General features: G+C 44.1%; 1 protein-coding gene across 1 annotated transcript in view; it reads right to left on the reverse strand.

Moving 5' to 3' along the window:
- Positions 1 to 25,347, reverse strand: part of LOC143933372 (B-cell receptor CD22-like) — a 91,624-nt gene that overhangs the window by 14,299 nt on the left and 51,978 nt on the right. Inside the window, exons 11-15 of the mRNA XM_077456240.1 lie at positions 18,437 to 18,527; positions 18,005 to 18,358; positions 13,308 to 13,598; positions 2,886 to 3,146; positions 2,555 to 2,797 (exon numbers count right to left, since the gene is read on the reverse strand). Of these exons, the coding sequence (XP_077312366.1) occupies positions 2,555 to 2,797; positions 2,886 to 3,146; positions 13,308 to 13,598; positions 18,005 to 18,358; positions 18,437 to 18,527 (1,240 nt within the window). The remainder of the gene's footprint in view (positions 1 to 2,554; positions 2,798 to 2,885; positions 3,147 to 13,307; positions 13,599 to 18,004; positions 18,359 to 18,436; positions 18,528 to 25,347) is intronic.

Below are 25,347 nucleotides of genomic sequence, written 5' to 3' on the forward strand. Positions count from 1 at the left end.
CTGTCTTTTTTTTCTTTTTTTCTAATCATGAATTTTTTAATGAGATGTCGATTACCATTGTAAATCATGTTGTAATATGTGCTTGTATGCATACATATATGAAATATAACCTATTGTTACTATTGTTTATCATGTTATTATTTCTTACCCTCTAAATTTTGTAATTCAGCTAATGAATTTCGGACATGTCCTTGCATAACTACTTTGCAGCTATGCTTCATTTAAAGTCCCACCTCATTCTCTTTATAATACGTCTAAAGGGATGCAGGCCCAGCACCCTTCCTCATTAGAGCCCTGCAGGTGCACAGCTGACTGATAATTATGAAACCACTCCAATTAGATTAATTTCCCTACATGGATACATACAAAACACACAGGGATTTCTTGAGAATAACAAAAGGTAGGAATCTTGTACATCGATAACCCAGAGGGAAATGTTTTTTTCCTTAACAAAAGTGGAATTATGCTTTAAATACAGAAATGACAGAATTCCTATTGGGCCTTATGTACAATAGGAAAAAAAAATTGCAGGTAGTGACAAAAAAAAAGAATAAAATAACTAAACTCCCTGAATAAACTAAATGGATTTTTCTAGGGATGTATAAAAAAAATTGTGTATAGATGACGACTCTGCAGACGAAACACGTCGGGTGGACTTCCTTGCAAATATCGCTTACACATGTTTATATGCTGATTTATACTCCTGAAATGTGAGTGTTTTATATATCTTTTACATTAAACTGCCTTTTCCTGTAACGGCATCACGCTATGTTAGCTCTTTATTTACATGGTTTTATATACAATACTACCATCCTGCCTTCCATTTGATGCATCTGGAAAATTAACTACTATCTGTCAGTGATGTTATGGCGGTCTGTTATTGGAGTCGAGACGGAGGATTGTCTATACCTACTGGGTCAGTTCTAATATACAAGCCTTGTGTGACTTAGGGGGAGGGCATAAGCCCAGCTAAGTCCAGTTTTTCCCGGTAAGCCTCCTCCATTTTCGCGGTGGTGGTGGTGGTGTCTTTCTCACTTTCGAAGAGTTCACGTAAAAGTGGGGCTTCTACATTTATTCACTGGATTTTTTTCCATTCTGGACTGTATTGACATTTGCACTTTGAAAAGTGGTTATGGATTAGTTATTATAATATTTTTTACCAAAATTTTTTTCTTTATCTTTGGTTCTTTACTTTTTGGTTTATATACCATACATGATTTAACCCTTTCATGACTAAGCCTATTTTTGGCATATGGTGTTTACAAGTTAAAATCCATATTTTTTGCTAGAAAATTACTTGGAACCCCCTAACATTATATATATTTTTTTAGTAGAGACTCTGGAAAATAAAACGGCGATTGTTGCAATATTTTATGTCACACGGTATTTGCGCAGAGGTGTTTTAAACGCAACTTTTTGGGAAAAGGGACATTTTCATGAATTAAAAAAAAACGAAATAGTAAAATTAGCCCAATTGTTTTGCATAATGTGTAAGATAATGTTACGCCGAGTAAATAGATACCAAACATGTCATACTTTATAATTGCACGTACTCGTGGATTGACGACAAAGTACGGTACCTAAAAACCTCAATAGGCGACGCTTTAATTTTTTTTAACGGTTACCAGGTTAGCGCTGCAGAGGAGGTCTAGTGCTAGAATTATTACTCTCGCTCTGATGATCGCGGCGATACCTCACATGTGTGATGTGAACACCGTTTACATACGCGGGCGTGACTTCCGTATGTGTTTTCTTTGCTTCGCGAGCTTGCGGGGACAGCAGACGCTTTAAAAAATTTTTTTTTTTTATTTTATTTATTTGAAAATGAATAAATTGTTTTTAAAAAAAAATAAAAAATGTGATCACTTTTATTGCTGTCACAAGGAATGTAAACATCCCTTGTGACAGTAATAGGTGGTGACAGGTACTCTTTATGGAGGGATCGGGGGTCTAAAAGACCCCCGATCCCTCCTTTACACTTCAGTGCATTCAGATCGCTGAAAAAACGGTGATTCTGAATACCGTATATTTTTTTAAAACCGGCGCCATTGGCAGCCGAGTGAACGGGAAGTGACGTCATGACATCGCTTCCGTGTTTACTATTAGGATACTGGAACGAAGCCGATTACAGCTTCGTTTCAGTTCCTCCCCGGCAGCCGGAGGCATCGGAGTGTGAATCGGTGCTCCCGATCGAGCGGGAGCACCGGTAACAGCGGCGGGAGGCGGCGGGAGGTGGGACGTCCCCTCCCGCTCCTCCGGCATAACAGCCGAGTGGCTTTTAGCCGCTTTGGTTGTTATGGCTGGAAAGCCAATCGCCCGCTGAAAAAAACATTACCGGGATGATGCCTGCAGGTGCGGACATCATCCCGGTATACCCCCCGGAAGCAGAGTATGCACATCTGCGTACGCTCGGCAGGAAGGGGTTAAACCTGGCACTGTATATATACTGATGTATGTATGTTTCACGCATATTTATATTTTATTACTACAGAATAGCGCTAGACAAATTTTTGTTTTAGGGATGTATAAAAGCAAAATTAATAGAATTGCTGACCTTTAAAATCCAGCTCTGCGGAGGTGGAGCTTCCTGCTGTGTTGTGAGCAATGCAGGAGTATGAGCCAGAATTTTCTTCATTGCTGTCTAATACCAGGATCTGGTTGGTTTTATTTAATAAGCTCTTTCCATCCTTGATCCAGGTGTAATGAGACACATTGGGGTTACTACTCACAAAGCTGCAGTTTAGCTCGGTGGCTCCCTCTGTTGGAAACACAATGACTTGAACTCCAGTAGCAGCATCTACAAAACACATCAAATGTTAATTAAACTTATATAAAATTGTGATCAATGATTTGTCTCTATTGCCGCTGAGTTATGATATACATACATCGCACAGGTATCTGTGTCGGTGGTGATTCTCCTCTCCCAACATCATTTATTGCAGCACAAGAATAGGGTTCCGTGTCTTTGAGGACATTCTGTACCGTGATTCTCTCTTCAAGTCGTAATTTCATTTTTCTATGTCCATAGTACCATTCATATCTTTGTGCAGGAGGGTTAGAATTGCTTGAGCATGTTAAAATCACATCACTACCCTCCATAAACTCTTCATTTTCTGGGTAGTGGGCCGTCACATCTTTTGGTGCATCTGGTGAAGAGAAAAATATTTTTTGCTTAACCACTTGAAGAACGGGCCTTTTCTGGTACTGTTTGTTTATATGTAACAATCAGTATAAAGCCTCATACACACGATAGGACTTTGTATAAACTTTCCCTTGAATTTTTGTACAAAGGGCGTCCGCCCTGAACTTGTATTGCATACACACAGCAGGACTTTTTCAGCCAACTTTCACCAAATCATGTGGTTGTTCTGCTCTTTACCGCCACCTTTGGTCAACTTCTGTATTGTTGTCTGATCTTTTGCATTGGTTCTGAGCATGCCTGTTTGTACTTTGTACAAAAGTCCTATGGTTTTCTGTACACACGATCAGACTTTGCTCCGTCGGACTTTTGTTGCCAGAAAGTTTGTCCGTTCGCACAGCCAACAAAAGTCCGATAAAAACCAAAAAAGTTTGTCCGATGGAGCGTACACACAGTCGGATGTTGCTCCAAAACAGCTAATTTGCATGTCTGTTGTCAAAAAGTCTGATCGCGTGTACAGGCCTTTAGAAGCCCTTTGTCACAACGAATTAATTAAACTGTATGTGTGCCACATCCCTGGTACGTAGAGTAAAGAATAGGTTTCTCAGGTTGGTTCCACCTGGCAGACACTAAAGCCTCATACACACGATAGGACTTTGTACAAACTTTCCCTTGGATTTTTGTACAAAGGGTGTCGGCCCTGAACTTGTATTGCATACACACAGCAGGACTTTTTCAGCCAACTTTCACCAAATCATGTGGGTTTTCTGCTCTTTACCGCCACCTTTGGTCAACTTCTGTATTGTTGTCTGATCTTTTGCATTGGTTCTGAGCATGCGTGTTTGTACTTTGTACAAAAGTCCTATGGTTTTCTGTACACACGATCAGACTTTGTTCCATCGGATTTTTGTTGCCAGAAAGTTTGTCCGTTCGCACAGCCAACAAAAGTCCAATGAAAACCAAAAAAGTTTGTCCGATGGAGCGTACACACGGTCGGATGTTGCTCCAAAACAGTGAATTTTCATGTTTGTTGTCAAAAAGTCTGATTGTGTGTATGGGCCTTAAGGCTCATCCAGATATCTGGTTGACTAGTGTAATCACTTTCAACCTATGATGATCTGGATGGTTGGATTCAAGACCCAGACTCCATTCCCTTACAACCGGATTTGTGTCTAGGGGCAAGAGTTACTTTATTTCTCCTCTCCTCACAGTCAATATAGAGATATACCACAAACTGTGACGTAGGACTACCTCGTCCTATGTGGATCATTGGCTGTTGTCATCTCCTTGGTCTGACGCCTGTGCGCTGCTCTGACGGACATAGCTCTCTTTTTTATTTTTGAGTTATGATTTATTTCTGTATGGGTGGAGCATCAAAATTTGGGATATAAATTTGCTGACTAGGCAGGCGCCAACTGGATGTGATGCTCACTTCCGGGTTCCGGTGGTAAATCTATGCCCCGCGTGGCGTCATCACGTTGTGACGTCACATGTCACGTTTTGGCGCCATGGAGAGGGCTATTTAATCCCGGCTTGCCATGCGACAATCCGGGAGTGCTTTGGAGCTCGGGATATGCATGCGGACACATTATAGGTAAAAATTAGCTCTGATTTGGGGGTTTTTCCCCGTTTTCAACTCTTTTATTTATCTTTTGGTTGGTTGTCCATTTAAATATGCTTACTTGCCTTTGCATGATTACTGTTCTGATTTAGATACACATATTGGACTGTTGGTTCGGGTTTGCTTGGTGTAGGTCTCGTGTGCTCGCTTCCCTTGGGGGTGTGCGTGACCATCTAGGCGGGACAGACCCCCCCCCCCTTTTAGGAAGCTTGGGGACATTATGCATCAGCAACTCAGCGTTCTCACAGGTGAGAGGCCATTTTTCTGGTGTTCTTTGGAATTTGTCATTAAAGGAATATTCAGAATGACGTGTTTGTTTCTGATGTTTCCTTGTTTCGCTTTTTGTGGCTCTTTTCATTATTTTTACAATTTTTTTCCGCTCTCTCTCCTTTTTTTTTCCCTCTAGATTCTGGGGACAATTATCAACTGTAGGCTTTAGTCCTCTACCCGAGCTAAGTGATTTAATTTTCTTGGCAAGTTTTTTGAGTGGGAGGTAGGTGCAGTCCCTGAATGTTAACCTGGTTTGGGTTTCCTTTCTGCCTCTTTTTCTCTATTTATATATTTCAGTATGGATCTTGGATTTTTTTTGTTATTCCAGGCATGAATTTATATTTTTCAGAGACACATGTCGCAACTTCACCCCTCGCTACGGGTTATCTGGCCTTTCATTGGACCACTTTTGGCACTACGGGGGATGAGAGAGATGGGGAATTGTGCTGATGGGATTTGACCCCTTGTTTGCTCATCTCCCCCCTTTTCTTGGAGGTAAGGGGATTATGTGGCATTTAGCTTTGTAGAAAAGCAGGGGGTGGGTTTCTGTCCATAAGGCCTTTTTTTTTTTGTTTATGGGGTTTTGAGCCACACGTTTGGAGATATGCCTTGTACATTTTCCAGATTTTTTCAATATTGTTTGTAATTTATTTTACTGACTGTTAAATCATACAATTTTGTTTTCTTTATATGTACATTTAGAATGCATTATGTCCTTTTCCTTTTGGATTGAACACTCTGAGTCCTTTGTTCTTGAAGAAGCCGCTTGGGCGAAACATGACAAATAAATTGGGACGGAGAACATGATGTTTTTATGGTGGAATGCTGTTTGTTTCCTTGTAGCAGGCTCTTTGTATAGACTGTAAGGAATTGAAACAATTGCAGGTTCCATGTGTTTGTGAACTTTTAGTACTGTATGTTTAAATAAATATAATTTTCTATTTTTATGAATTACTACGTGTTATATATTTGCAATTGGTACCGTAAAGTCCCCTACCTCCAAGTCCTTTATATTTGGGATATAAGCTACAGATTTGGAATCCGCAAGCCCTCTGTCCCTGAAGAAGATCTGCATTTTGTTTTTTCGAAACGTGTTGGATGTTCTGTCTGTCTGACAAGTTCTGGGCTTTCCTCGCAGCTATTTCCATTTCTGTTACCAATATTTGTGTTTTTTGCTTTTATTCCCATTTTCATGTTGCTGTTTGGTATTAATGCGCAATAAATCTAAATACTTTTATTACATGTAACAATCAGTTGTTTTCTTTTTTTTTTACTAGAAACTTGCTATGAACCCCCAAACATTATATAAATATATTTTTTTTACTACTTAAGGACTGGAAGGTTTTCCCCCCCTTTTTTTTTTTTTTTTTTAAATATTCTTTATTCCATTTTTCACTTCAAATACAAAATCAATAAATATAAACACCACATCATTATTCCGCCAATCTATATATAGATACATTTTCTTTTACTTTTTCTCTATTTTCCTTTTCTCTAAATCCAGTACTCTCCTTATTTTTTTCCTATTCTTTAGATGTCCAATCACACTATTATTTATTCTAGGGAATTCCCTTTTTCTTCGCATCTCATATAGGGTAACCCAGTTTCTCCATCCACGGTTTCCACATTTTCTCAAATTCCCTATAATTCCCTCTCTGTGTATATACTACCTTTTCCTTCCAAACTGTTTCCGTTAGGCCGCGTACACACGCGGGGACTGTTTGCCGAAACTAAGTTCGTCGAACAGTCCGCTCAAACTTTTGAATGAAGGAACTTGCCCACACACGGCACTTTTTTTGAGCGGACTTACTTCGTCGTACTAAGTCCGCGCAACTTTTGAAAGCCCACACACGAGGCAACAGTCTGCTCATTTCGAGCGCGTGTGAAGGTAGGCGGGGCCCGCGACGGAGACGTCGCGGGCTCCGCCGCCTGGAATGGACTTAAAGGGGAACCCCAACGCCGAAAAAAATCGGCGTGGGGGTCCCCCCAAAGTCCACAACAGACCCTTGTCTGAGCACGCTACCCGGCCGGCCAGGAAAGGGGGGCGAGCGAGCACGCCCCACCTCCTGAGCCGTACCAGGCCGCGTGCCCTCAACATGGGGGGTGCCTTGGGGAAGGGGGGGCCCCCCCACCCCAAAGCACCTTGTCCCCATGTTGATGAGGACAAGGGCCTCTTCCCGACAACCCTGGCCGTTGGTTGTCGGGGTCTGCGGGCGGGGGGCTTATCGGAATCCGGGAGCCCCCTTTAATAAGGGGGCCCCCGGATACCGGCCCCCCACCCTATGTGAATGAGTATGGCGGCGACAGAAGACCGGGCCACCGCCTGCAAAAGAGCTATAAGAAGGCGCGGTGGCCCGGCAGAAGAACCGAAGAGGGGGACAAGACCCCCCGAAGACGGAAGACCCCCGGAGCTGTGCAATAAAATATTTTATCTCGTGTGTTGTGTTTTTTTTTTGGGTACTTTTATTTTACAGGTGAATGGGTAGGGGTACATTGTACCCCATACTCATTCACATAGGGTGGGGGGCCGGTATCCGGGGGCCCCCTTATTAAAGGGGGCTCCCGGATTCCGATAAGCCCCCCGCCCGCAGACCCCGACAACCAACGGCCAGGGTTGTCGGGAAGAGGCCCTTGTCCTCATCAACATGGGGACAAGGTGCTTTGGGGTGGGGGGGGGCGCGCGGCCCCCCCTTCCCCAAGGCACCCCCCATGTTGAGGGCACGCGGCCTGGTACGGCTCAGGAGGGGGGGCGCGCTCGCTCGCCCCCCTTTCCTGGCCGGCCGGGTAGCGTGCTCGGACAAGGGTCTGTTGTGGACTTTGGGGGGACCCCCGCGCCGATTTTTTTCGGCGTTGGGGTTCCCCTTTAAGTCCATACCAGGCGGCGGGGCCCGCAAAGTCTCCTTCGCGGGCCCCGCCTACCTTCACACGCGCTCGAAATGAGCAGACTTTCCTCCGAGCGGGAACAGTTTGCTCATTTCGAAAGTAGCCTACACACGGGCGGACTGTTCGCTCAAACCAAGTTTCAGCGGACAGTTTTTCAGAATTTCCGAAAAACTTTGTTCGTCAAACTGTCCGCTGAAACTGTCCGCTGAAAGCCCACACACAGGCAGACTGTCCGCTGAAACACTGTTCAGCGGACAAAGTTGAGCGAACAGTCCGCCCGTGTGTACGCGGCCTTACTGTACTAATTTGCCCCCTTAACGACCAGATCATTTTTTGCGATACGGCACTGCAACACTTTAACTGACAATTGCGCAGTCGTGCGACACTGTACCCAAACAAAATTTATGTCCTTTTTTTTCCTACAAATAGAGCTTTCTTTTGGTGATGTTTGATCACCTCTGCGGGTTTTATTTTTTGCGCACAATATTTATTACTTTTTGCTATAATAAATACCCCCCCCCCAAAAAAAAATCTGCAATTTACCATGCGGTATAGTGTGATCCAAACCTTAAAACCCAACTGAAACTGACTTTTAAAGGATACCTTCACCTTTTCAGAAACAATAATAAATGCACATTTTTTTTTTGCAGGTAAAGAAATCCCAACTACCCTTGCCCTCTACCTCCGAACATTATATAATTGCCTTATATAGTCAAGCCAAAGATGCAAAAGTAATGGAATATGATATGACTTTTTATTGTAATTGATGACAGAATTTCATCGTTTTCCATGTTTTACGCCTTGTATATGAATACCTCTGGTTTATTTTTTCAATATTTGTTACATTTTCAATGTGCATTTATGATTTTTTGTTGCAGGGGCCTGTAAAGCATTGCACCAATGATCAGCAGATCGCTGATACCATGCAGGTCTCCTGTAGATCTATCAGTGTATCTGATTCCTCATATGGGGAAGCCGATACTTGCTGACAGGAAGAATAAGTGAACTACCACAGCACTCACAGTGCCATGGTAACTCACTCAAAACTACAAGCGGTCAGCCACAAAGTCTGCTGGAACTTGTTGTTTTCCATTCCCAGAGCCCTGTGAATGAGTGACGCGGTCGGGTGGGCAGAGCCCTGCACAGCCATGTTTTTTTTTTGCCAGCTAGTGGGTGGAGAAAACCCCCCCGCTAGCTGGCACAGCAGAGAACGGGGAAGTGTGGGGGCCCAGTTCATTCATAACATGTTACATGTTACACTCCAAATATGGGTGTAACACGTAACATGTTATGAAAGGTGAAGTTCTCCTTTAGGCTCGGTTCACACAGTACGCGGCACGACTTGCAACGCCGGGACCTCAGCGGCGACTTGCAAAACGACTTCTGTATAGAAGTCAATGCAAGTCGCCCGAAGTCGCCGCAAAAGTAGTACAGAAACCTTTTTTCTAAGTCGGAGCGACTTGAGTCGCTCCTATTAGAACGGTTCCGTAGTACAGAACGGGGCGCGACTTGTCAGGCGGCGAAGTTGCCTGGACAAGTCGCCCCTGTGTGAACCGAGCCTAAAGCATTTGTTGTCATTTTGAGGATCTTTGAGAATTATTTCCTTAAAGCGGAGTTTCACTGAAAAAACTTTGAGAATATATGGAATCCCTGGGCGACTCACCTTTTGCCTTCTAATTTTGATGCTTCCCTTCTAGGACCTTGGAAATCTCGATTTATACTTCCATTCTCTGCATTCATGGTGTCATGTGTTTATTACCATTTACTACCCCGGTGACCCCTACTACCTCTCATTTCTTTCTTCCCTATCTATTTTTTCTCCTACCTAAGATTACTTTTTCTTTTATCTTCTTTCTCTCTTCTACTCCCCCCCCCCCCTCCCCCCTCCCCCCATTCTCCTCTCCTCGTTCAATTTACTCTTTATATAGTTCTGGTAGCAAAATTTTTATTTCCTTGGTTATCATTATACCAATTGTACATAGTTCAAATATGTAGTATAAGATTTTAGATTTTATAATCATTTTTTTTTTAAATATAATCTTGATAATAATTAAGGCCTTTTTTAAAATCTGAAGTAATCTTATATTACCCTGATCTAAGTTGGTTTTATAATTTCTTATACAATGTATGACGTAATCTTTTGAGTAGTTAGATCCATGCTAAAATTGTTTTAGTTAAACTACTTTTAGTTTATGTTGGAACTACAACTCAATATTATTACCATAATGTGATCTTTTCTTTTGCTGCCACCATATGTACTTATGTAAGCTAATTGTTAAAATTCAATAAACACATGTCATAGTTATGCAATAGAGTTGGTCTGATTACCTGTTTCCATGTGTTCATCTCTAGAGACCAGCCAACCCTCACCTGACTGCTTTTGTAATCCATCCTCTGGCATGACTCCACCCTAGCTCCTATCAGAGAACTCTATATTAACCTGTGCACTGTAGACCAACACCGCTGATCAACCATTGTGTATTCCTTTGTGTGTTTAGCTTCCTGTTACCTGCCGTGTGCTCTTCTGTTGTTCCGTTACCGACTTTGGCGTGTCTTTGACTATCCCTGTTTGCCTGTGATCCTGACCTTTTGCCGTGTCCCTGACTATTCCTATCTGCTTGTGGCCTCGACCTTGGCTTTGTCCCTTACCATCCCTATCCTCCTGTTGCCTACTGTGGGTGTGAGCTGGGGGACCCTGGGAGTCGCGACCTGGAGCCAGTTGCAGCCAAGTCCATCCTCACCACTAGAGGCTCTGGTGAACACCTGCTGGCTCTAAGGCCGCGTACACACGCGGGGACTGTTCGCTCAACTTTGTTCGTCAAACAGTTTCAGCGGACAGTCCGCTCAAAATTAGCATGGACGGACTTGGCCACACAGGACGAAGGAACAGTCCACTGAAACTTGCGCGATGACGTGAACGGCACGTACGACGGGACGAAAAATACGACGTCCTATACACTGCAATACAACCTTCGGCGTGTAAATCCTTTCTGAGCATGCGCGGAACTTAGTTTGACGAACAAGCCTACACACGAGGGGACTGTTCGCTGAAACAAAGTTTCAGCGGACAGTTTTTCGGAAATTCTGAAAAACTTTGTTCAGCAGACTGTTCGCTGAAACTGTCCGCTGAAGCCCACACACGAGCGGACTGTCCGCTGAAACACTGTTCAGCGGACAAAGTTGAGCGAACAGTCCCCGCGTGTGTACGCGGCCTTAGACTCCGCGCCCCAGGGAATCTTACGCTCTAACCCCGGTGGGACCTGTCTCCCGCCCACAGCAGTCAGCCGTAGGGTCCACAACCTTGCGGTGCACTCCTGATCCCTACGGTGTGCATTTTTCACCTCGCCTCAAGGTGACCTGAAAACACATTTGACAAGAGAATTATTCCCTTTATTTTACAAATAGCTTAGGGAGGTCAGGGGTGGTTTGTTTTAAAGTTCATTTACTGCTTTTTTAAGAATATTTATAATGGAGATTGTGGAACCATTGAGAAAGTGCAGCTCATCTCACGTGGCTTTGAAACACCAGAAGGTCACAGCTGGCTTCCTACAAGCAAGATGGCTTCACAGAGGACCTGAAGACCAGTGAAGAACCAGATGGGTGAGGACAGTGCTTGATCCCTGGGCTGGTAAGTGTTAGTAAATGAAAATTCAGTAGCTACAATATTTGTAGTTGTTGACTTTTAATTTTTTTTTTTACAACTGACTTATATTATAAACAGATGAAAAACAAGCTCTGGACTGCCGAACTCTTCAGAAGACCACTTTGTTTTATTGGAAAATCACATCACAGCTCAACGAACACAACGAACAAGGAAAAATTGCTGGCGTTTCGCACTAGCTGTAGTGCCTATTCATCTTATGAATAAGCACTACAGCTAGTGCGAAACGTCAGGAATTTTTCCTTGTTCGCTGTGTTTGTTGAGCTGTGATGTGATTTTCCAATAAAAGAAAGTGGTCTTCTGAAGAGTGTGGCAGTCCAGAGCTTGTTTTTCGTCTATTTATAATATAAGTCAGTTGTAAAAAAAAAATTAAAGTCAACAACTACAAATATTGTAGCTACTGAATTTTCATTTACTAACACTTACCAGCCCAGGGATCCAGCACTGTCCTCACCCATCTGGTTCTTCACTGGTTTTTAGGTCCTCTGTGAAGCCATCTTGCTTGTAGGAAGCCAGCTGTGACCTTCTGGTGTTTCAAAGCCACGTGAGATGAGCTGCACTTTCTCAATGGTTCCAGTTTTTCGTTTGTTGCTAGTGGTAATAGCCAGCACCTGTGGCTTCCCAGCCGAAGAGACGGTTTACAGCCTGCATGTGTACTCCTGGAGCGGTGAGATCCCTTCACCTTCATATTAAAATTTCTTGACTTATATTATAACCTAACCCTGAAGGTAGTGTCTTGGACACTCACCAAACATTCACTGCAGGCAAATCTTCTATTCTTCTAGTGTTTTGCATGACAGTGATTTAAGTGATTAATTCACCCTTGGTGAATGTTTGGCAAAAGTCACATTCACTTTTTCTTTATAAATATGCCCCTTGGTAACCCCTTTGAAAGCTGCTCTTACATTTTTTCTTGCTGAATGTATGGGGTCCAAAGGTGTGGGATTCATTATCTGGGTAATTTCTGCTTAAAGCAAAATTTTATTTGACTGTAATACATACATCTGATGCTCAGTGTTGTTGCATTCTGTGATGTTCTCCCATTATGATAAGTTGCTGTGCCTTCTAGAACTAGAGGGTGGGGGCAAGGAGGTGCTACAAGTGGAGGCAGAAGGAAAGATTGCATGCTGTTTCACTCCATATAAGCTGCTGTTAAGGGACTGAGTTCCTGCCTGTAATGGGCCGCTACTGAACTGACTAGGAGTCTGTCAAGTTCCCTCGGCAGTGAACCAGCAGAAGCTGTAAAGTAGAGCAAGTGTGTGCAGGAGGAAGAAGTTGAAGAAGTTATACCTACTGTAGGAAGTTTGTCCCTTAAGTTCTCATTACAGTCATCTGGGCATCCCATAACCCCCCTATCCCCATCCAAGTTGTTAACCCTTAATAAAACAACAAAAACAAAGCTATGGGCTGTTTTCTGACTATTATGTGCCCCCGGAGAGCGGCAGGAAGTCCATGTACGCCCTACCGTCATTTAAGCCCTCACTGCAGCGGTCTTTCGGCTATAGCATGGGTGCAAAGTGGTTAAAAACAGAAAACTCACCACAAGGGACATAACTTACAGTCCTCAGGTGCGGTGGGGGTAATACACCTAGGGGCTGTCAGAAGCTCTCATCAAGAGAGCTTGACTATGCTAACCTTTTTTCTGGCAGACCCTTTTGGAGCCCAAGAGTGCGGAGTTCGTTTATTGTGAAATTTCTGCTTAAAGTTATTTTTTAATTGTCTGACATACATACATTTGATGTTTAGTGTTGTTGCCTTGTACAATTTTTCTCCATTATGATAAGTTGCTGTGCATTTCATTTGTGTTTTGTCATCCTCATGTGAAGGAATATATGTAATTGTTAATATTTCTCTCCATTTTCCTCCAGATAGATCTTCAGATCGTCTCTCGGTTTGGCCATCTTTGTTCCATTTTAGAGAAGGCGGATTGGAGCCACATGTGTGCTCTACAGAGCATTGAAAGGTTTCAGAATGTCCTTCAAGCATTTCTTTATTTCCAGTAAGTTCAGGTATGGTTGGATCATCTAAAAAATGTAATGGTTAAGTTACTAAAGTGAGGTTATTGTTAAAAGGATATTATATTCCTACTTTCAGTTTGGATTCTCCAAAGTATAGGAAACCTGCAGAAATGCCGGAACCACCCTTCCTGCTGGCCATACATGTTCAATACTCCTGTGCAACATTCCTTTAGATTTACCAAAAAAACATATAATATGAGGTCAAAACTTAAAGTGGTTGTATGGTCAATTTTTTAACTTTTACCTACAGGAAAGCCTATAATAAGGCTTACCTGTAGGTAAAAAAAAATATCTCCTAAACCTGTACGGTTTAAGAGATATTCCCCTCGGTATGCGCCGCTGACTGCAGCGCTCGTCCGGCCGGACTGAAATCTCCCGCGCGCATGCACGGGAGTGACGATATCGCGGCTCCGGCCACTCACAGCGCCGGAGCCGCGATACCCGGAAGAGACGCCGAGGGAGCATGTCAGCTCCCTCGGCGTGGATCGGGCCAGATGTCGGGGCCTCGTTCTAAGGTAAGTATTTCATAATGAGCTAGTATGCGGTGCATACTAGCTCATTATGCCTTTTGCTTTGCAGGTTTAAAAAAAAAAAAAAAAAATGTGCGGGTTTACTACCGCTTTAACAACTTTCAATTGTTTTCAATTAGGCATGCCCTTGCACTACATAGTTTAACCACTGCCCCGGCCTATAGCAGAAGGACGGCCGGGCGATGGTTTTGTTATCCTGACTGGACGTCATATGACATCTTTCAGGATAACAGCCTGCATGTCCCTGTGGGGGGCACGCAGGGCGGCGATCGGTGGTGCAGTTTGTCAACTCTGATCTCGGTAAAGAGTCTCTGATGGACTCTTTATCACGCGATCAGCCATGTCCATTCATGACTGATCACAGTGTAAGCAGGAAGAACCGTTTATCGGCTTTACCTCACTCGCGTCTCACAATTAATTGATTATCAGTGCAGCCCCCCCCCCCCCCCAGCAGATGCTCACACTGGACCACCAGGGATGCCCACAATGGATGTTCACCAGGTATGCCACCCTGGACCAACAGTGATGACGGTCAGAGCTCAGACAGATGCCAATCAGTGCCGAGATAGATAGTGCCCATAAACAATGCTTGCCAGTGCCATCAGTGATGCCCATCAGTGGCATCTATCAGTGTCCATCTGTGTCCATCAGTGTCACCTATCAGTACCCATCAGTGCCGCCTATCAGTGCCCATCATTGCTGCCTTTCAGCACCACCCATAAGTGCCCATCAGTGCAGCCTTTCAGTGCCCATCACTGTCGCTTATCAGTGCTCATCAGTGCCACCTATGAGTGCCCATCAGTGCTGCATAACAGTGCCGCCTACCAGCGCCCATCAGTGCCGCCTACCAATGCCCATCAGTACCGCTTATCAGTGCTGCCTATCAGTGCCCATCAGTGTCATCTCATCAGTGCTAATCAGTGCCACCTTATCAGTGCCCATCAGTGCCGCCTCATCAGTACCCATCAGTAAAGGAGAAAACTCACTTTTTTTTAAAATGTTATAACAGAAACAAAGAAAAAAAATTGGTATTTTATTATTTGTTTAGCAAAAAATAAATAAAAAACGTAGAGGTGATCAAATGCCGCCAAAAGAAAGCTCTATTTGTGGGAACAAAATGATAAAAATTGAACTAGCTTGGGCAGGAGGGGGGGGGGGGGGGGGCGTTGAAGTAGTTAAAGTGGAGTTCCACCCAAAAGTGGAACTTCTGCTTTAAACACTCCTCGTCCTCTTACATGCCACGTTTGGCATGTCATTTTTGGGAGGGGAAGTGGGGGCTTCGTTAAGAGTGGGACTTCCTGTCCCACTTCCTCCTTCCACCCAGGAACCGCCAAGATGTCACCTCCTTTCGACACGTGACAGGTCCCAAGAGATCGCCTGTCCACTCCGGGAGTGCAGTGTGACTCGCGAATGCGCCGTGCGAGTCCGACCGTGAAGCCAAAAGCTGGCAGGAACGGGTGCCCAAAGTGGCCAGGGAGGTGCCGGCGGAGAGGAGGGGGAGAGGAGAGACGCTCCGTTCGGCCGCATCGCTGGACCGTGGAACAGGTAAGTGTCTGTTTACTAAAAGTCAGCAGCTACACTTTTTGTAGCTGCTGACTTGTAATAAACATAAAAAGCCTGGAACCCCACTTTAAGGTAAATGTAAAGGAAAATAGTACAAGGAAATTGAACATGTATGGCCAGTTAATGACAAAGTGTTGGTTATTCTGTTGCTTCAATATTCATTGGCCCATCTAGTCAAACTATTTTTTTTATAACCTAACCCTGCTTTAAAATTCTCCACAACTTTATCCCTGACCTGTCTGGTGTGTTCCTTGGCCTTCATGATGCTGTTTGCTCACTAAGGTTCTCTAACAAACCTCTGAGGGCTTCACAGAAGAGCTGTATCTATACTATTATTTACTAATTCGATGACTTCTGAAGGCAATTGGTTCCACTAGATTTTAGTTGGGGGTATCAGAGTAAAGGGGGGCTGAATACAAATTGACGCCACACTTTTCACATATTTATTTGTAAAAAATTTGGAAAAACCATTAATCATCCATTTTATGCTTTATACATTTATACCTCCCACTTCACAATTATGTGTCACTTTTTGTTGGTCTATCACATAAAATCCCAATATAATACATTTACGTTTTTTGGTTGTAACATGACAAAATTTGGAAAATTTCGAGGGGTATGAATACTTTTTCAGAAAGGGAATGGCAATGCTATTAATGAGATCAAAGGTGCTGCACACCCCAAATATATATGAAATGGAAAAAATTCCCCATGGGGTTTTATTGCCAGCAAAACATTAATTAAATAAGTTTGTTCTCTCTTTTACAAAAAAGTATACATTTTTATTTGGAAAAAAATACAAAAAGGACATTAATGTATTAAAACACAAGCTCTGGACATATGCAGGGCTGTCTTTAATATTGATTGGACCCTGGGGAAAACTTTTCTTGGGGCCCCCCCATGCAGTTTTGAGCTGCACCTACTCTGAGACATACAATAAAGACTAGACTCAAATCAGTTTGATTGCCAGAGGTTACAGTGTATCATTACCGCTCACTGACTGGTTGCTAGAGGTTGCTAGAGGTTACAGCACACATTATGGCTCACCGATTAGTTGCTAGAGGTTAAAGCACATGATTTCTGCTTGTTGATTGGTTGCTAGAGATTACTGTGGATATGACCTCTGGGTTGCATGATATACATATCAATGCCGCTGGCCGCCGCTATTTATATATGAATGCCAGTAATTTACATGTAAACACAGGGCCGCAGGTGAGTCATCTGTACACAACAATAGGGCAAAGCTGGGCAACATTAATAGCAGCACTTCACACTGAGATATTGGGACACAGCACAGGACTAAAACCTCAAGGGACGAGGGAATTTAAACCAGGATAGTTGTCAAGTATGAGGCAGCTGCTTTGTGCCCCACAACAATGGCAGGGCCCAGGGCAGCTGCCCCTTTTGCCCTGCCTTAAAAAACGCCCTGGACATATACATAAAAATACAGCCGTGAGTACATACAAAAAGACATAGCACGATATGGCCAGTTATATGTAAATCATACTAAGCTCCCCAACTCCGACCTTAGAAGTAGGGTCTTCTTCTGGGGGAATACAGAGGGAAGAACTCTAAAAGAAAAGAACTCTGAATATTTTTTCAAGGCACTGTAGCAGAGGGATCTTCTCTCTCCCGCTAGCTGTTATAATTTAAGAAAACCGCGGCCAAGCAGGGCTCCGCCCAACCGCCCACCCACCCTAGGCCGCGTCACTTTTTCACAATGTTCTGTGAATGGAAAACTACAAGCTCCGGCAGCCTTTTTGCGGTGACCACTTCAGCAGCTAAAGAACGTGCAATAAAGTCCTTTCTCAAATTTGAATAACTCAAATGCTGTATATGTCAATAAATATAACTCATGGCAACCTGCAGCCCCTGAACTGTGCGGTCATAGATAGTGGTTTGTACGTCCAGGGGCGGACTGACAACTCATGGGGCCCCCGGGCAATAGTAGATTATGAGGCCCCTGGGCAATTGGAGATTATGGGGCCCCTGGGCAATAAGAGAAGGTTATGGGGCCCCCAGGCAATAGATTATGGGGCCACACAGTATACACACACACACACATACAGTATACACACACAGACACACAATATACACACACAGAATACACATCACGCACACTGAAAAGGTACTGGAGAGGCGGGGCAGCTATAATCTTCGGATTTTTTAATAAAAACTGATTTTTACATACTGTCCCTGGTTTTATTAAGGCTGGCAACCCTGATGGTGCCCCTTAGTGGCATAGGGCCCTCGGGCAGTGCCCGAGTGCCCGAATGGTCAGTCCGCCCCTGCCCACTACCACCATAAAGAAATGCTTACCTGTGACATGGAGCTGTAGATACATACTTCTTTGTGAATAGGCATTTGTGTACTCATCTCCGGCTATCCCTGGGTAATAGTATTTATTGCCATCCTCTCTTCTCACAGGGTCTATTATCAGTGAACAGCTATTATTCCCAGGTACTAGCGAGGTTCTATCTTTGTAATCCATTAATACTGAAGAATTTTCTTGACTGTTAAAAATCTGAGGATATCCTCTCCTTTGATATAAATACCAAACGGTACTGGATGTCCCGGGATTCTCACGAGGGCGAAACGTACAGGGAATCTCCACACAGGATCCAACCAAACCATCAATTTTGGAAGGAAACTCCCATTCCTGACACACAAGTCCTGGCCAAAGACGTGAAAAGATATATTAACTGTCTTTGTTTATCGATATGAAGAATATGAAATGTGAATCTAGTTTACCTTGAAGAAGGGTAAGGAGCAGAATCTTCTTTGTGATGCGCATTTTGTGCTGGTCAGCGACAACGTTCAATCGTGGATGCAACTGTAAAAACTGTATATTTCATAGACTTTTATAAAAATAAACAGGGTTTACATGATTATGTTAATTGATTTACTTCCGTTCCAGAGTTGTTGTTTTTTTTTAAACATTTTAATCAGAGCTTTAAAACAGATCAATATTCAAGGTACTATAAAGCCATTGTATTAACCGTATCGGTGTATATACCGTATTTATCAGCGTACAACACGCACATTCATTGTAAGAGGGAAGTTTCAGGAAAAAAAACTTACATTTTAAATAAGGAACTTTGAAGCAAAATAAGGGTCAGTGCCCATCTGCAGCCTCACCATTGCCATTAATGCAGCCTGATCAATGTCCATCTGCAGCCGCACAAGTGGCATCAATACAGCCTCACCATAAGCCATCAATGCAGAAGCCTCCCCAGTGCCATCAATGCAGAAGCCTCCCCAGTGCCATCAATGCAGCAACCGAACCAGTGCCATCAATGCAGAAGCCTCACCAGTGCCATCAATGCAGAAGCCTCACAAATGGCATCAATTCAGAAGCCTCACAAGTGCCAACAATGCAGCAGCCTCACAAGTGCCAACAATGCAGCAGCCTTACAATTACCAACACTGCAGCAGCCTCACGATTACCATCAATACAGCGGCCTTGCCATTGCCATCAACGCAGCAGCCTCGCCATCGCCATCAATGCAGCAGCCTCGCCATTGCCATCAATGCAGCAGCCTCACAAGTGCCATCAATGCAGCAGTCTCACCATAAGCGATCAATGCAGAAGCCTTACAAGTGCCATTAATGCAGCAGCCTCACCAGTGCCATCAATGCAGCAGCCTCACAAGTGCATCAATGCAGCAGCCTCACCAGTGCCATCAATGCAGCAGCCTTACTATTGCCATCAATGAAGCAGCCTCAGGATTACCATCAATGCAGCAGCCTTACCTTTGCCATTAATGCAGAAGCCTCAACATTGCCATCAATGCAGCAGCCTCACCATTGCCATTAATGCTGCCTGCCCATTGCCCATCTGCAGCCTCACAAGTCCCATCAATGCAGCCTCATCAGTCCACATCAATGAAGCCTCACCATTGCCATCAATGCAGCAGCCTCACCATTGCCATCAATGCAGCAGCCTCACAAGTGCCATCAATGCAGCAGCCTCACAAGTGCCATCAATGCAACAGCCTCACAAGTGCCATCAATGCAACAGCCTCACCATTGCCATCAATGCAACAGCCTCACCATTGCCATCAATGCAGCAGCCTCCCCATTGCCATCAGTGTAGCCTGATCAATGCCCATCTGCAGCCTGGGGGGGACAGGGAGGGGGACGGGATGAGTGCCGACAGATTACACACTGTGAGTATCTTTTATGATAGACAGAACAATGGTCCATTGGAGCCAAGTAAACAGTAGATTCTCACTGTATGTAATCTGACGGCGCTCATCCCACCCCCCTCCCTGTCCCCTCCGAGGCAGTTAAAATAGAAGTATCGGTGTATAACACCCACACGCTATTTGCACCCGATTTTCATGGTGAAAAAGTGCGTGTTATACGCCAATAAATACAGTATATATAAACTCACCAGCCACTTTATTAGCTACACCTGCTAAATTGCTTGGCAACACAAATTGCTATTAAGACAATCACATGGCAGCAACTCAGTGCATTTAGGCATCTAGATGTGGAAAAGACGACTTACTGAAATTCAAACCGAGCATCAGAATGGGGAAAAAAGGGAATCTAAGTAACTTTGATTGTTGCTTGGTTGTTGGTTGCCAGGTGGGCTGCTCTGAGGATTTCAAAAACTGCTGATCTACTGGGATTTTCACACACAACCATCTCTCGGGTTTACAGACATTTTTACAGTAATCAGTGTATTTGTATAGCACTGATCGCTGTATTAATACCTATGGTCCCAAAAATGTGTCAAAAGTGTCCGATGTGCCCGCCACAATGTCGCAGTCCCAATAAAAAAATTGCATATCGCTGCCATGACTAGTAAAAAAAATTAAAAAATGCTATAAATCTATCCCCTATTTTGTAGACACTTTGACTTTTGCGCAAACCAATCAATATACGCTTATTGCGATTTTTTTACAAAAATTATGTAGAATAATATATATTGTCCTAAACTGAGGAAAAATTTGCTCTTTAAAAAAAATTATAATAAATGGGGATATTTAAAAGTACAAAATGTGTTTTTTTCAAAATTGTCTCTTGCACGACCGCGCAATTGTCAGTTAAAGTGACGCAGTGCCGAATCGCAAACAAAATGGTCATTCAGCAGCCAAATTTTCTGGGGCTGAAGCGGTTAAAGCCTACCAGCACACTGTGTGTACTGAAAGAGCTTTTGGGAGATGTCGTTTTGGGTGCATTGCTACTTATAATAGAAACTGACCTTCTGGCAGCCACCAAGGATTGTACAAACTTGGTGATGATTTCATGGGGGGCTTAAAGCCTAATTCTGCCACTTTATATAGCGTGGGTCAAACTATTTTCTTCCAGAAGAGATGCCACTGCTAGCAGCAGCTACATACAGTATCCAGCGCTGTGTTCCAGTGGCATCTTGCGAGCCTTCCCTGTTTGCTGCCAGAAAAAAAATGGAGTTGATCCATTCACAGGAAGCTTTGTATTTTTTATCAATGACTTTAGGGCTTCTTCTCATTGGCTGAGGTGTCAGGCTGATAAATTCCTGAACTTCACCTGGCAGAGCTGTATAAATCACAGAACTGGATGGGCAGAAATACAAATCTTTTGAAAAGAAAAATAACCTCCATGCAGTGGCGTCGCTAGGGGGTGGCTTTTGGGGCTATAGCCCCAAATCTGGGGCCCATAGCCCCGAGTCTATGCGAGGGGTCCCCAAGGGGAGGATTGGCTCTCTGGGGACCCTGATGTAAGTGGGGGGCTCTATGGGGACCCTGATTTTAAGGGGGAGACTTTCTGGGGACCCTGATTTAAGGGTGAGGCTCTGTGGGGACCCTAATGTAAGGGGGGCTCTCTGGGAACCCTGATGTAAGTGGGGGGCTCTCTGGGGACTCTGATGCAAGTGGGGGGGCTCTCTGGGGACTCTGATGTAAGGGGGAGGCTTTCCGGGGGCCCTGAAGTAATAAGGAGACTTTCTGGAGACCCTGATGTAACAGTGGGTTCTCTGGGGACCCTGATGCAAGTGGGGGTCTCTCTGGGGACTCTGATGTAAGGAGGAGGCTTTCTGGGGACCCTGATGTAACAGGGGTTCTCTGGGGACCCTGATGCAAGTGGGGGGCTCTCTGGGGACCCTGATGCAAGGGGGAAGCTCTCTGGGGACCCTAATGCAAGGGAGAAGCTCTCTGAGGACCCTGATGTAAGGGGGAGGCTTTCTGGGGAACCTGATGTAACGGGGGGCTCTCTGGGGACCCTGATGCAAGTGGGGGGCTCTCTGGGGATTCTGATGTAAGGAGGAGGCTTTCTGGGGACCCTGATGTAACGGGAGGTTCTCTGGGGACCAGTGGCGGCTGGTGCTCAATTTTTTTGGGGGGGCGCAAACAGAGCCCCAACCAATGACTCCCCCCCACCCCCCGTCACTCGCCCTTGATAGGGCCTACAGACAGACCGATAGGTAGATAGGTACACAGACAGATAGATAGATAGATAGATAGATAGATAGATAGATAGACAGACAGTAGAAAGAAGACAGACAGAAAGATTAATAAACAGATAGATAGATAGACAGATAATAGATAGACAGATAGATAGATTAATAAACAGACAGACAGACAGACAGATAGATAGATATACAAACAGACAGACAGACAGGCAGACAGATAGATAATAGATAGATAAATAAACAGATAGATAGATAATAGATAGATTAATAAACAGATAGACAGACAGACAGACAGACAGACAGACAGACAGATAGACAGACAGATAGATAGACAGATTAATAAACAGATAAATAGATAGATAGATAGACAGATAGACAGATAGATAGATTAATAAACAGATAGATAGATAGATAGATAGATAGATAGATAGATAGATAGATAGATAGATTAATAAACAGATAGACAGATAGATAGATAGATTAATAAACAGATAGATAGATAGATTAATAAATAGATAGATAGATAGATTAATAAATAGATAGATAGATAGATAGATAGATAGATAGATTAATAAACAGATAGATAGACAATAAATAGATTAATAGATAGATAGACAATAAATAGATTAATAGATAGACAATAAATAGATTAATAGATAGATAGACAATAAATAGATTAATAGATCGATAGACAATAAATAGATTAATAGATAGATAGACAATAAATAGATTAATAGATAGATAGACAATAAATAGATTAATAGATAGATAGACAATAAATAGATTAATAGATAGATAGACAATAAATAGATTAATAGATAGATAGACAATAAATAGATTAATAGATAGATAGACAATAAATAGATTAATAGATAGATAGACAATAAATAGATTAATAGATAGATAGACAATAAATAGATTAATAGATAGATAGACAATAAATAGATTAATAGATAGATAGACAGACAGACAGACAGACAGATAGATAGATTAATAAATAGATAGATAGATAGATAGATTAATAAACAGATAGATAGACAGATAGATAGATAGATAGAAAGATAAATAAACAGATAGATAGATAGATAGATAGAGAGAGGGAGAGAGATAGAGACCTGGTGAAGGGGAGGACACGGTATACGATGGCTGTAGCGGGGACACCTGATGGTACACATAAATGTTCCTGCAGATTGCTGGGTGAATGGCACAGAAGAAGCAGAGCACCCCCTCCCCCCTCCCTCTACTCACAGATCACGGCGGGGTAATACAGTAGAAGGTATGTGGAGGAAAGACAAACAAGCAGGGCACCCCCTCCCCCCACCGTCTGATCAGAGCAGAATACAGTCAAGGTATGTAGAGGAACAACACTTTGACTAAAGGAGCAGGGCACCCCCTCCCCCTCCCTCCACCGTCCGATCACAGGTCACAACATAAGACTACAATACAAGGTATGTGGAGGACAGACACTGGCAGAGCAGAGTGTCAGATCACATTACCTTGTTCTTGCTTCATGGAGCCTTCTTCCCACTGGCACAGAAACCGAAAGTAACACGCTTCCGGGGGACAGCACTGCCCAAGTCCTATGGCAGCGCTAATGGTCAGTTAGGCAGAGAGACAGAAGGCTGACCCAATCATAGTGGAGAGCAGGGCTCGAGTCCTGCGGGAACGCATGGGAACGGCGTTCCCGTACTATTTCCACAACGGGAACGCCGTTCCCATTAGCAGCCGGAGTAGCCTGCTGCTCGTGCGTAGCCCGCCGCTCTTCTGCCGCCCGAGTCAGTGACTGGTTGCTAGGCTAGGGCCGCTCCGCGTCTAGCAACCGGTCACATGACATCGGCCGTACACGTGGGCACGCACTGGAGTCAGTGCGCATGCGCCCTCCAGCGCAGCCAGCGGCAGACACACGCCGCTGGCATACGGACTGTCTCCTCCCTCCCCTCTACCCAGTTCTCTCCCCGAAGACTAGTAAACCAGGTTAGTCACTCAATACTCTGCAATACTCTGCATTACCCTGCAAATACTCTGCATTACCCCGCCAATACTCTGCATTACCCCTCCGCCAATACTCTAAATTACTCCGCCAATACTCTAAATTACTCTGCCAATACTCTGCATTACTCTGCATTACTCCGCCCATACTCTGCATTACTCCGCCCAAACTCTGCATTACTCCGCCCATACTCTGCATTACTCCGCCAATACTCTGCATTACTCCACCCAAACTCTGCATTACTCCGCCAATACTCTGCATTACTCCGCCAATACTCTGCATTACTCCGCCAATACTCTGCATTACTCCGCCCAAACTCTGCATTACTCCGCCCATACTCTGCATTACTCCGCCCAAACTCTGCATTACTCCGCCCATACTCTGCATTACTCCGCCAATACTCTGCATTACTCCACCCAAACTCTGCATTACTCCGCCAATACTCTGCATTACTCCGCCCAAACTCTGCATTACTCCGCCCATACTCTGCATTACTCCGCCAATACTCTGCATTACTCCACCCAAACTCTGCATTACTCCGCCAATACTCTGCATTACTCCGCCCAAACTCTGCATTACTCCGCCAATACTCTGCATTACTCCGCCCAAACTCTGCATTACTCCGCCCATACTCTGCATTACTCCGCCAATACTCTGCATTACTCCGCCCAAACTCTGCATTACTCCGCCCATACTCTGCATTACTCCGCCAATACTCTGCATTACTCCGCCCAAACTCTGCATTACTCCGCCCATACTCTGCATTACTCCACCAATACTCTGCATTACTCCGCCCAAACTCTGCATTACCCCGCCAATACTCTGCATTACCCCTCCGCCAATACTCTAAATTACTCTGCCAATACTCTGCATTACTCTGCATTACTCCGCCCATACTCTGCATTACTCCGCCCAAACTCTGCATTACTCCGCCCATACTCTGCATTACTCCGCCAATACTCTGCATTACTCCACCCAAACTCTGCATTACTCCGCCAATACTCTGCATTACTCCGCCCAAACTCTGCATTACTCCGCCAATACTCTGCATTACTCCGCCCAAACTCTGCATTACTCCGCCCATACTCTGCATTACTCCGCCAATACTCTGCATTACTCCGCCCAAACTCTGCATTACCCCGCCAATACTCTGCATTACTCCACCAATACTCTGCATTACTCTACCAATACTCTGCATTACTCTACCAATACTCTGCATTACTCCGCCCATACTCTGCATTACTCCGCCCATACTCTGCATTACTCCGCCAATAC

Source organism: Lithobates pipiens, unplaced genomic scaffold, assembly GCF_037356315.1.
Source record: "Lithobates pipiens isolate NorthernLeopardFrog02 unplaced genomic scaffold, aLitPip1_a1.2 Scaffold_27, whole genome shotgun sequence".
In the NCBI taxonomy this organism is placed as follows: Eukaryota; Metazoa; Chordata; class Amphibia; order Anura; family Ranidae; genus Lithobates; species Lithobates pipiens.